At 48.6% G+C, this 12,571-nt stretch overlaps 1 protein-coding gene across 3 annotated transcripts; it reads right to left on the bottom strand.

The window, feature by feature from the left end:
• Nucleotides 1-5,500: 5,500 nt before the first annotated feature.
• LOC134380158 (cyclin-dependent kinase 20-like) lies at nucleotides 5,501-12,283 on the bottom strand. Of its 3 annotated transcripts, none has more exons than XM_063099741.1 (8): nucleotides 12,127-12,283; nucleotides 11,682-11,795; nucleotides 10,459-10,647; nucleotides 10,091-10,212; nucleotides 9,883-9,945; nucleotides 8,449-8,572; nucleotides 7,858-8,013; nucleotides 5,501-6,220 (listed from the first exon to the last, which is right to left on the bottom strand). In XM_063099741.1, the coding sequence occupies exons 1-8, from the start codon at nucleotides 12,199-12,201 to the stop codon at nucleotides 6,029-6,031; spliced, it is 1,035 nt and encodes a 344-aa protein (XP_062955811.1). In that variant the 5' UTR covers nucleotides 12,202-12,283; the 3' UTR covers nucleotides 5,501-6,028. The 3 variants fall into 3 exon arrangements, with proteins under 3 accessions (XP_062955811.1, XP_062955812.1, XP_062955813.1); XM_063099742.1 differs by having other exon boundaries at nucleotides 6,022-6,192; XM_063099743.1 differs by lacking the exon at nucleotides 8,449-8,572 and having other exon boundaries at nucleotides 6,022-6,220.
• Between the last annotated feature and the right edge of the window lie 288 nt (nucleotides 12,284-12,571).

Genomic DNA, 12,571 nt, shown 5'->3' with positions numbered 1-12,571 from the left:
GTTTCAGGGTCATGGGCAGGTTTAAGGTTAAGTTCAAAGTCAGGTGGGGGTAAGGGTAGTGTATCAGAGTCTGCCAAAAATTGGATGAGGGTGAGAGTGAGTGTGTAGGTCAGGGTCAAGGTCAAATCAAGGTCAGGGTGATGATCAAGTTAAGCATGAGGATAAGGTTAATTGTCAGATTCAAGTTGTTGGGTTCAGTGTAAGGCTGAAGGTCAAGAGTCAGGTTTAGGGTCAAGTACAAGGTCAGGGTGGGTCAGGGTTAATGTCTTGTGTAGATGGGATTGGTTGAGGGTCCAGGGTCAGTGTGGGTCAGTATCTGGATTAGCATCAATGTCAGGTGAAGTTCAGTAATAGGGACAGGTTTTGTCTAGTTCCAGAGCAGGGTCAGATTGATGATCATGTACAGTGTTAAAAACCAGGGTTATAAAAAGGTTGAGTGTCAGAGCGAGGGTCAGGTTCAAGGTCAGGTTCAAATTCAGGGTGGGTAAATGTGATGACAATTGTCAGGATAAAGTTTATTTTTAGGGACAGAGTAAGGTTGAGGTTCAGAATTAGTTTGATCTTGAGTGTCTGGTTCAGTCTCAGGTTCAGGATCAAGGTGAAGGTGAGGCATGATTTTTGGCATCAGGATCAGGGTCAGGAAAATGTTCAGGGCCAATGTAGTGTCAGAACAGGGTTAACCAAAGGTCAGAGTAAGGTCAGGGCGAGTGTGGGGTCAGTATCAAGTTCAAGGACATGGTGAGGATCAAGATGGGGGATCTAGGTCAGGTTTATCATTAAGGTCAGTTTCAAGCCCAAGTTAAAGATCAGGATGGGTCAGAATCAGTATCGGAGTAAAGTTCAGAGTAAATTGCAGTTTCAAGGTCAGAATAAGGACAATATATTTTCATTTTTGGTTTTTCTTATTTTCTTTATATTTTTAATGTTTTTATATAATGAAGTTTTCTTTGTGGGAAGTTTAATTATAATTTCTATTTCCTTAATAGATATGGGGCTACTCAGGTTATCAATATCTTCTTGAGTGAGCTTTGGTAATTTCTGTCATTCAAGGAATTAGCCCATTTTATCTAAGTTGACTTTATCAGCACAAAATTCATAATACTCTCTGATGATACTTTTAAATATCTGTGTAATGATAACATCTTTCCCATTCCCAGTATTGGTATTGTGTCTTTTCTTCTTTTTCCCTTTGATCAGTATGGCTAGATGTTTATCCATTTTATAGATCTCAGTGAATCAGCTTTCAGTTTCACTTTTTTTTTTTTCCTGTTTGTTCTATCTGATCTGTATTATTTCCTTTCTTCTGCATATTTTGGACTTAATTTTCTCTTTTTTGTCAAGTTTCTTAAAGTAAAAACTGAGGTGATTCACTAAATGCCTTTCTTCTTTTCTAATATATGCAGCTAGTGCTATAACTTTCCACATGAGTACTGCTTTTATACATCGTGTTTTCATTTTCACTCAGTTCAATACTTTAAAAAAAGAAATTCTCTTGAGACTTTCTCTTTGACTCATATACTATTTGGGTTGTTTAATACATATCTTGTCTCATTATGTCATGTCTCATGTTCTTCTTGACTGCAACAATTTCTGAGACTTTCCTGATTTTTGATGAACTTTATAAGCCCAGATGGTTTCACTGGAGAATCCGACCAAATATTTAAATAGTAAGAGAAAACAGCAATATTTGCCCAAGGAGTTACCATTCCTGGTGCTCTTGATTTGTTGAGTAGATGCAGATTTCCATCGGTATCATTTTCCTTCTGCCGTCTTCTAGAGTGAATCAGCTAGAAACGAATTCTTTCCAGTTTTTATATGTCTGAAAAAGGTTGTTTCTTTGTTTTATTATCATTATTACTATTTTTTGGCGGCTGGCCAGTAAGGGTATCCAAACCCTTCATCTTGGTGTTATCAGCACCACACTCTGAGTGAGCTGACCAGCCAGCCTTATTTTTCCTTTATTTTTGAAAGATATTTTTGCTGGGTAAAAATTCTGTTAACAGATATTCTTTCATTACTTCAAACAACTGTTACCAAGCCATGATATGTTTTTACACTCATGAGTAAGAGTAATCATGCAATTTTCTTTTCTGTAATATCCTTGTTGAATCTTGGTATCAAGACTATCGCTGATGTTACAAAATAAGCTGAGTAGGCTTTCTCTTCTATTCTCTGGCATCTTGGCACTTTCTCTTAAATGATTGGTAGAAATTAGCAGTGAAGCTATCCGAGCCTGGTGGTTGCATCATGAAAATATTCTGATTTGGAGGTTCCGTTTAATAGTTTTAAGACACTTTGGGTTTTTTTGTTTTTGCCTATTGTAAGTTGAACTTTTCTATGAATTTGTCTATTTTACCAAATTTCAAATTTATAAACATGAAGTTATTCCTAATATTATTCTTCTGAATCCTTTTTCATTTCGGATATTGATAGTTTGTGCCTTCTCTTTCTTGATCAGCATCACCCACTTTGACATTATTAATCTCTTGAAAGAATAAATTTTTTGGCTTTGTTCTTCCACATCATACCTTTTTTGTTTTATTTCTCTTCCTGTTTATTTCCTTCTATTTAGATGTAACTGCTTTTCTTTATTAAACTTGTGATGGATGCACGGCTTAGTCACAGCCTTTTTGATATTATATCCATATCATCAGGATTATAAATTAACCTTTAAGCACTGCTGTGGCTGTATCTCACAAGAATTGCTATGTTGTAACGTTAGTATCAGCCAGTTCATAACATTTTCCATCTTGCATTGTTGCTTCTTCTTCTTTGATCCATGGGTTATTTTAGAAGTGTATTTCTTAATTTTCAGACATATTTGTAATTATGTTATCTTCCAGGTTTCTAGCTTAATTACATTAGAGTAAAAAAAATACACACCTTGGATCATTTTGATCCTTTGAAATTTGTTGAGACTTGTTATGGCCCAGTCTATGATTGATTTATTGTGTTTTCATTTCTTTTTTTTTTTGTTGTTAAATATGACCAGTAAGGGGATCTTAATCCTTGACTTGGTGTTGTCAGCACCACACTCTCCCGAGTGAGCCACGGGCTGGCCCGATTTATTGTGTTTTGCATGTGCCTGAGAAGAATGTGTATCCTGTGTTGTTTGGTTTTGTGTTGTTGACCAAGTGCTCACTATTGCCTGTTACTTACCCACTGACTTGAGTTGACCAACCTTTAGTCAGGATTCTCTCTCCGCCTTAGGCCCCTAACCTTTGGCTCGCCCCTAAGCTTAAACAAGCACTAAGATGTAGACATGCTCCCGTAACAGCTCATTCCAAGAACCTGGTGAGCAACGAAATAAACACGTCCTGTTAAACCACGTTGATTACGCTGCCTGCTCTCCCCACTGCTGCCCTGCTCACCTCTCTATAGAAGCAAAGCCCTTTGTTGATTTGGAGATGCTTGCAGATCCTGAGGTTGGAGTGCTCTCTGTATTGCAGCAGGCTTTTCAAATAGCCTCTCAAGTCTGGATTTGTTTTTATTTAAAATATACAAGCATTAGGTCAATATGTTCATCCTCTTAGGCAAACTACATTCCGAATTGTTCTGTCTTTTCCTGTTTGTTTGGGTTAGTCAAGTGAAGCAGCAGAAACGGAAAAGGAACAAGGAAATCTGCAACTGGTTGTGACTGATTAGTTGTGAACACAACTACACTTGGACTGGCCTCCTGTTTCTTGGAGAGCTATTTTAAATCTAACGCTTTGGAAGTGGATTTGTCTTTCTGGTTTTTAGTTCTGTTACTGTGATTTATATTCATCTTAAATTTTGAGATTATTATGTGAATACTAATTTAGAGAAAATTTTGCCAATAGATTTAATATCATTAGCATTGAACGTGTTTATCTCTAGCAATGCTCTTTGCCTTAAAATCTTTTGTCTGGGGCCGACCCCGTGCCGCACTCTCGAGCGCAGCAGCACTCCCGCCGCGGGTTCGGATCCTATATAGGGATGGCCGGTGCGCTCACTGGCTGAGCGTGGTGCGGCCAGTCACAAAAAAGACAAAGAAAAAAAAAAGAAAAATCTTTTGTTTGATATTAACTGTTCTTTGCCTTAAAACCTATTGTTTGATATCAAATAACTATACCAGATTTTTGGTTTGTGTGTACATGGTAAATATTTTATCCTCTTACTTGCAAATTTTTGGTATCTACATTTTAGACTTCTCTTGGAAATACCACATAATTTCATTCTCCTTCTAATTGAGATAACAATCTTTGTTTCAGCTAGAGCATTTATTCTTTCTTATGTTACTAATATTTTTTAGTTTAAAACTATCATCTATGTGCTAGATATTTGTACCTGTGTTGTAGCAAGTATTTTTTATTATTCCATTATTCCTTGTAGTTTTAGAAATTGTATACGCTTCATTCTAGATTTGATATAACTCTAGAAATTTAGTAAATTACTTAGCATCCTGGACAGAGTACAGCTGTTACACAGTGTATGTCTGGTGAGTCCACTACCTGGAATACCTAGTCTGTTTTCTGTTGTCTGTGCTGCTTATTTACGTTCTTGTCTCCTCATGTGCCTGGTTATCACTGTACAATGTACGCTGCTTGAAAAGCTTTTGTAGAAAAAACCTAAGGCCTCAACTGATAATCACCAAATGAGCTTTTCATCAGTTGACCACATCTTATTTAAACTGTTTCCAAACACATCAAGCCTAAGTGCAGGCTCCCATTTATGCAGAGGTGAGAACTACCAGAAATTAACTAAGGCTGACTGGAGCTTAGAGTCTGCAGATGTGGCTGGAGAAATAAACAGAGGTCAGATCATGAAAACATCAGACTTTCCTGAGAGCAGCAACTGGGGTTTACCGTGTTGTGTCTTCCCACTAAGTGCTTGGAGGCCGGCAGCTGCAGCAGTGTTAGTCACTTTGGTATCCTCGGTGCTCCCAGAAGCATGTATCCACATGAAGCATAAAGCAAACATCTTAAGAATAAAAGATTGCTGAAAATAAGTTTCTCTCGTCTGTCTATGTTTACCTATCCCTGAATCAATACCACAGTCTTAATTATTACATAACCTTACAAAACGTGTTGATATCTGACAGAGCAAGTCTTTTCATCATTTCCTCTTCTTCTGCTTTGATTCTTCCTCTTGGCCCTTTGCATGTCCATATATTTTTTAGAATCATCTTTATCAAATTATTATGACATAAGGAAAAAGAACTGGCTGGGATTAGACTGGGGTTTACTAAATTCATAAATTAACTGCAGGAGTGCCTATTTCCTTATTCACACAGCTGCTCTGGCTCCCCCTCATCCTCAGGGAACAGACGGTGGTAACCTGGCCTAATGTGCGTGGGTCGCCTGCTGGATCTTGAGCCATCCTTGGGTCGAGACTTCTGTCCACCCCACTTCCAAATGAGCGCTCAGTCGTATGAGGCACCCAGGAAGCCCTCAGGGTAAGAGTGGCCATAACTAGAGCTACGATCTCAGTGACCCACGAAAAAATTAGGACCATGAGATGAATAGAGGAGGAGCAGACATAGGCAGAGCCACTTGGGGCTTTTATAATAAATCTCAAATACTGAACTAGAACAAAATTAAACCAAAATCCTCCTTCCCACTTGAGTTTCCAACATGAGGACATCTTACTCTCTACCCTTCTCCCAGATGTTTCTAACAGGGATGTCCTTGACCAGGACGCAGGGCCTTGAGAATCAGCACAGGCCGGCATGGGCACTATCCGAGGGTGGTCCCTGGACGGCAGCAGAGATCTGTTTCTGACTTACAAGTCACTAGTGTACAGATGTGAGGCCAACTGAGTACAAGGCGCGGGCTTCCTCTGCTGGACTGGACATCCTCATGTGCTGGGAACATGACCTCTGCCTCCTTGAGACCAGCCCTCACGAGGGCTGAAGAGTAGGACACGGTAGGAGCAGGGCGAGGTGTGGAGTGGGCCCAGTATGGCTGTGGGGAGGCCGTGGAAAGTCAAGCCAGGCAGGAGGCAGAGGAACAAGCAGCCCGGTGGCCCTGGCAGGGAGGCACTCAGGGTCTGGGCCAGCATCTCCCTGCTACAGGATGAAGGGTCGAATCAGCTCCGGATTCAACAGCGACTCCTCAAGAGGCCGGTCCACATCGAAGTCACGGATGTGTGGGGGCCCTGGGGGGGCCTTGGGGGCGGGTCCCCCTGTGCGCTGGGGAATCGGCAGCTCAGATGGGTGGGCAGGCAGGGGAGCTGTGAAGAAGTACTGATGCAGAAGGGCCTGGGGGTGGTGAGTAAGGGACAGCAGAAGGAAACCAGTCACCTCCCTGTCCCCAGCCTCAGGCTGAGGGTGACTGTTAACGTCTTCCTTCACCCACTCATGCCTCCAGCTGACTTGGAAGAGCTTTCCTGGGTGCCCACTGTGTCTGCAGCTCTGTTCCGGAGGCTGGGGACACAGCGGTTACCAAAGCAAACAAAAGCTCTGCCTTTTTGACATAGGCGGAGGGGTAGGGGGAAGATAATAAACAAGAAAATGGAGTAAAATATACAGTATGTCAGATAACAATTGGTGCTGTTGAAAAGAGAAAGCAAGAGAGGGGCATGAGGAATACTGGAGAAAGGCTGCAGATTTGAAGAGTGGTGAGGGAAGGCCACTTGACGGGACATTTGAGCAATGACCTGCAAGAGGTGAGCAGGCGCCAGGATACCTGGAGAAGAGCGCTCCAGCCCAGAGAGTGTCCCAGTGTGTTCCAGGACATGGACAGGGCTGTGGGGCTGGAGAGGAATGGGCAAGGGGGACACCAGCAGGCAGGGTCAAGAAGTGATGGTGCCCAAGGACACCATACCTGTGGGCCATCAGAAGGGCCTTGGCTTTTCCTGAGTTAGAGGGAGCCACAGGCCCTGGCAGAGGAGGGTTGTGACCAGCTTTGCTGGGACAAGGCCACTGTCTCTGCCAGGTGGAGAGAAGATCAATTGGAGGAGGAGGGATGCAGGTGTTGGGGGCGATCTGGGGGAGAAATGGGCAGACGGCTGGGTGCACTGTGCAGGCAGAGCCCACAGGAGCTGCTGACTGAGACTGACAGGGGAGCTGAGTGGGGACTGAGAGGACATGCGTGGTGCCGAGTGTGGCTGGGAACGGTGGCCATCAGGCTGGAGGGACAGGTATGCCTGAGAGAGGCCCTGACACCATCAGCCTGTGGCTCCTGCCATCCTCACTGTACTTCCCTGCTTCCAGCCACACCTACCTTCCTGGGCCTCCTCTCCAGGCCATTGCTCACCATTTCTCTCTTCGGTGCACACCTCCTCAAACACCTCTTCATGCTTAAACCCGCCTTTCCTCCAGGAAGCCTTGCTAGACCCCACAGTTGGCCCCGCATCCCTCTCGGGCTCCCACAGATAAGGGGCAGGCCCTCTTGTGACCCTCTGGGCCTGAGGCTGCCTCGACACGGGGGAGAGGCAGGTCTGCTCTTCTCTGTCTATTCTAGGGCCCAGGATAATGCCCAGCACATGCCAGATGCTCAATAAATATTTGCTGCAGGAATAAAGGAGCAAGTCCCCTACAACTCTCTTGCTGTATCTGCCACATGGTCTGAGACAGACCAGGACCCACCCACCTGGACCTGTGCTCTCCTGAGAGATGGGCATGCCCCTCTAATAGGTCATCGCTGCTCTCCTGCAGCCTTTCGGGGAACACTGGGGATGTCCAGTGGAGTCTGCTCATGAGAGGCACAGCTGCTGAGGCCCCTGGGGGTCCTGGGTACACTGCAGGTGTCCGGGATGCCTGGTTCTCATCCCCACCCATCAGAGGTTCTGAGGGTTGCTGACACGATGGGGTCACACAGCTATCAAGTACAGAGTACTGGGGCAATGGCGGGGATGAGAAAAGCTAAAGAAGCAGAAACCATGGCCTTACTCTACCTGGGAGGCTGGGATGCGCTGGCGAGGAGGGTAGAGGAGGAACTGGCCCAGCAGGTCCAAGGCCTGAGCAGAGGCATCGGGCAGCACCTCTTCCAGGGGCACCGGTGCCCTGTCCTTAAAGGAGATCTTGTTGTAGTCGGGCAGCTCAGTGATCTCCTGGGACACGGAAGAGGAGGGGGGAACATGAGAGCAGGCACCACCCTTGCCACTCCCCTAGAGGCCAGCTCCTGTCCCTAACACAAGCTCACTCACAGCTCCCCATCTATGTGTCCCCATTATCACTCATTCACTCTTCCATTCCTTCCTCCAACCTCTCACCCTCTTAGATACCAGCTTGGTACCCAGCTTGCTGAGACGCCAAGCCATGTGCTTGCTGGGGTGGGAAGGGGCAGAGGACAGGACCTGGCCCTCCCACCTCCAGCATGGCAGGAAAGAGGAACTCCCAAACTGGGCAAGGACAGTGGTCCCTGTCGGTCAACAAGGGTTGGGGCCATGAGAGAAAAGGTGTGGCGGCGTGGGGAGGCAGCTACTTGTTGATGGGCAATGGAGTAAACCTGCCCCACACCCTCCCTACCAAGGGCCCCTGCAAACCGGCCAGACTTGAGGGCTGGGGGTGCCCAAGATGCGATGCACACAGCAAAGCTGTTCGATGTCATTTTCACCTGGGAAGAGGGGGGACCCATTCAACAGCTCCCCCATGATGCAGCCCACAGCCCTGTGGACACAGAACCCCAAGCAGCTCAGAGATCACCCACCATGGGACAAAGACCTACTGTCATCAGCTCCAAACCTCACACCAGGGGCAAGACCCCTGCACGCCAGCCCAAAGTCTTCATGTCTAGGGGTACAGACCCCAAACAAAGACCTCAACCCTTGAACCCAGAGCAAAGCCCCAACGGTTAGTTGCGACACTGCTCAGAGCCTCACACTCCAGGATGCACAGCTCCCCCTGCACTTTCTGGGGCAGGCCAGTAAAATGGCCCCGGGAGAGGATATTGATTAAAAGGTTATTAATAAGATAGAATTAAAACACGTAAATTTTACAGGACCAAAGTCCTTAGTTTAGGAGGCCAAAGCCTACAACTATGGGGCCAAAGCCCAAACCTTTAGGAAAGAATGTAGGACCAGAGAATTTACACAAAACTAAAGCCTTTAATGTGGATAACAGCATTGAGGCAGAACAGGGATTGTTCTTAAGGCAATTGCCCTTAGTACAGCAGAAGTTAATGATGGGAAAGTACATAAGTTAAAATTTTCAAGGATGTTCTGGTAGATTATTTAGTACATGGGGGACGTTCCATCTCCTGCCTTAAGCAGTTTCTTTAAAGTTAGGCACTCTGCTAAATATCTTATTGTTTCTTTTTGTACATTACATAGCTTAGATTTATGACTCCTTTTGATAATATATTGTTTAAACTATTTTTGAGCTATACACGCTTGGATGAAGATTGTCTCATAGCCAGTTCTTTTATGTTCTTACTATGACTGATTAACCATCTGTTTTTCTTCTGTAACCTCCTTGTCTTTACAATAAAAGCTGAAGCAAAAACCGACTTGGGGCTGCGCCTTGCTTCCTCTTCCTGGAAGGAGTTTGTCTCGGTGCAGCCCCTTCGGGCTTCTCATTGCTCTTCATACTTGGGCTCTGAGTAATCTTTTCATCTCCACCACACAGTGAACTGTGACAGGCCCCCAAATCTCAGAACCTCAGGTGCTACAAACCATCCTCTTCCCCAAAAGGCTCAGTGCCTTCACAGCCAGGGACACAGGCCTCTGACCAGCTCAGAGATATCACATTCGTCTTAGACACTCCCCACCTTGAGCCTCAGACCACCTCCCCACCCACAGCAAAAACGTCATGGTGAGGAACACTGACCCCAAACTGCTCAGAGTACCCAAACCAGGGAAGACACCCCCAAGGCAGCCTAGAGCTCAGACCAAGGAAAAGACCACCAAACAGCTTAGAGCCCCAAAGCCTCACAGAAATTCATGACGACATCATCCCTTGCCTGCCCACAGGAAACTCACCACAGGTCAACGCCCTGGTCATACTGGCGGGCACCATACAGGAGCTCGGGGGCTCGGTACCACCTGTGAGGAAGAGGGCTGGTGGTCATAGCCAGGCCACTGCTCTAAAAGGATGCTGCTCCAGAAGGTCACCCCAGCTCCATCCTCTGAAGGCCCAGAAGCACCTCATCCTCAGAAAGAGGGCTGGAGAGAATCTGGCCCTCCATACCTGGTGGCCACCTGGTGTGTGTAGAGGCGGCTGCCGTCTGAGGAGAAGACCCGGGCCAGGCCAAAATCTGCTATCTTGAGCTTGCCTGAGGCGCTGATGACCAGGTTGGCAGGTTTCAGGTCCTGGGGGGACCAAAGGAGGCATCAGTTGCCCAAATTCCCCCCAGAACCATGGGACAGGGAACTTGGCAGGCTGACCACCCAGGTCAGTCCCAGCCCCACCTCCTCCAGGGCCACACACCTGGTCTGCTTACCTAAAGGTCCTGACCACCTCTGTCCCCCTCTGACCACACCTTCCTCAAGGGCTAACCCTACCTCCAAACTGAGTCAGCCCCCCAGGCCCCACCCCTGGCCCACTGTGGGACTGACCCGATGCACAATATTGCTGGCATGGCAGAAGGCGACGCCCTTCAGCAGCATCTGCAGGTAGCTCTTGACCTGTGCCTGGGCCAGCGGCCTCTCAGCATGGCGCACCACCTCAGCCAGATCTGACAGCATAAACTCAAAGGCCAGCACGAAGCCTGCGCCATGTGGGAACACAGCCTTCAGCTGTACCACCTATGGGTGGGGCAGCCCATCAGTCCCCAAACTCCCAATGCCAGACCCTCTATGCAACCACTTGAGACCTCCAGACCATGTGTAACAAAGGACCAGGCAGGGAAGATGACATGGGACCTGAGCTCAGAATCAGGAAGCTCGGTGCTCATGGTGCTCTGCTCTCCCAAGACAAGGCAGGTCCCACTCTAAGTCTCCACTAACACTCAGGGAAAAGGTCTAAAGAAGGTCACTCAGTGGCAGCATCTGGTCCCCCAGCACAGCCTGCTCACCTGAAAATCAATGGACACGCACACACATACATGAACACGGACCTCCTGTTTCCTCTAGAGCCATTAAATCCCAGCACAAAGGGAAGGGCACCAGGAACCACACCTTCTCAGGCGCTAGGACAGCTGGAGACACATCACACACACTGAGGCCACCAGTGTCAGAGGTGTCAGGGCTGCACAGCACGAACCACACAAGGTGGGCCCTGCTGCCTCTGTCTGTTTACCTTGGCACACTTAAGTTCTCAGGAGCTGGGTTGGGCCAGTTCCTCTCTGTGTCACCAGTGCCCAGCACAGGGTAAAGCCTAGAGGAGGCCCCAAGGGAAGAATGTCTGGACTCCGCAGTCACACCTGGGCCAGTGCCTCCACTGACCAGTGATGGCCCATGAGCTGCTGATCCCACTTTGTCCCCTCCAGTGAGAAACAGCGCCTGGAACTTGCAGAGCAGTGAAGAGAACTCAGCGCGCAAATGTACACAGAACATTTAACAGCCTGCAGAACGTGAGGGGCTCTCCAGGTGCTAGTTATTACTAGAAATCACTAAATGCTTTGAAAAGAACAAGCTGGTGAATGAATGGATGATGATGAGTAAGTGAAAAAATAACTGGGGAAATGAGCGATAGAATGAGTGAGGAATGAGGTAATGAGGTGAATGAGGGTGCACAAGTGGACGGAAGTGACGGGCGGATGAATGAGCACGGGGGAGGGGGAGTGAAGGCGCCGGAACGCGACGCCTCGGGACGTCCCCACGCCGCCGGCCCCACTCACATACTGACTGTCCTCGACCTCCTGAAGAGCCTTGATCTCCCGCAGGGCCTGCTTGGGAATGCCGTCCTCCAGCCGCCGCAGGGCCACCTTCTTGAGGGCAACTATCTCGCCAGTCTGTGCAGGAAAGGAGACACGGCCCACCCACCCCCGGCTGGGAGAAGGGCGGGAAGAGAGGGGACGCGGCCCCGCCGGGTTGCCAGAGGCCGAGGCCCTCCTGGCGGGGGCGCAATCGCAGCACGGAGGGAAAGCGGGTCTGGGACCAGCCCGGGGCCCGCAGTCCCGCCGCTGGGTGAACAGGGGCCAGACAACCGCGCGGAGGCAGGCGGAACGGATCGCGGGAAGTGAGAGAACGGCCGCCTCACAAGGACCGAACGGAGGAGTTGGCGCGTGGGGCAGAGGGCAGGTGGCGTCCACGCCCGCCGGCCCGGCCGCGGCCCCGCCTCACCTCCGCGTGCTTGGCCTTGAAGACGACGCCGTGGGCGCCCTCCCCGATGCGGCCCAGGATGCGGTACTGCTCCATCGGGGACAGCCTCGGGCCGCGCCGCAGCTTCCCAACCCCACCACGGCTCCGCCCCAGCGCGGCGACCCCAGCGCGACGCCGTTGCCCAGCAACCCCTGCGAGCCCCGCGCACGCGCACGCCCTCAGGGGCGGGGCTCTGACTTCCTGCGTTGACGGGCAACCGGCTCCCAATGTCCGCTGCGGCGGCCGCGCTCGAGGAGGTGCGCATGCGTGGAGGGGACACGGTGTGCTCCAGCTGCGGTTCTCCGTGGAGTCGTCCGCCAATCAGTTACATAAAAACAGTGGAACGGTGCTCAGACCCCCCACTCCTAAGTGTATGGAACTGCCATTTCCATGTTTACCACAGGGAAAGTGACAAACGCAGCACATC

Source organism: Cynocephalus volans, chromosome 6 (assembly GCF_027409185.1).
Source record: "Cynocephalus volans isolate mCynVol1 chromosome 6, mCynVol1.pri, whole genome shotgun sequence".
Lineage (NCBI taxonomy): Eukaryota > Metazoa > Chordata > Mammalia > Dermoptera > Cynocephalidae > Cynocephalus > Cynocephalus volans.
This window is presented reverse-complemented; position numbering and strand designations above follow the sequence as displayed.

Excerpts from the sequence above, each read along its gene's own strand:
- LOC134380158 (XM_063099741.1), bottom strand. The coding sequence starts at position 12,201 with ATGGAGCAGTACCGCATCCTGGGCCGCATCGGGGAGGGCGCCCACGGC. Across the intron at positions 11,796-12,126 it reads TCAAGGCCAAGCACGCGGAG|ACTGGCGAGATAGTTGCCCT; the intron begins GTGAGGCGGGGC and ends TTTCCTGCACAG. Across the intron at positions 8,573-9,882 it reads GACCAGGGCGTTGACCTGTG|GGCTGTGGGCTGCATCATGG; the intron begins GTGAGTTTCCTG and ends CTGTGTCCACAG.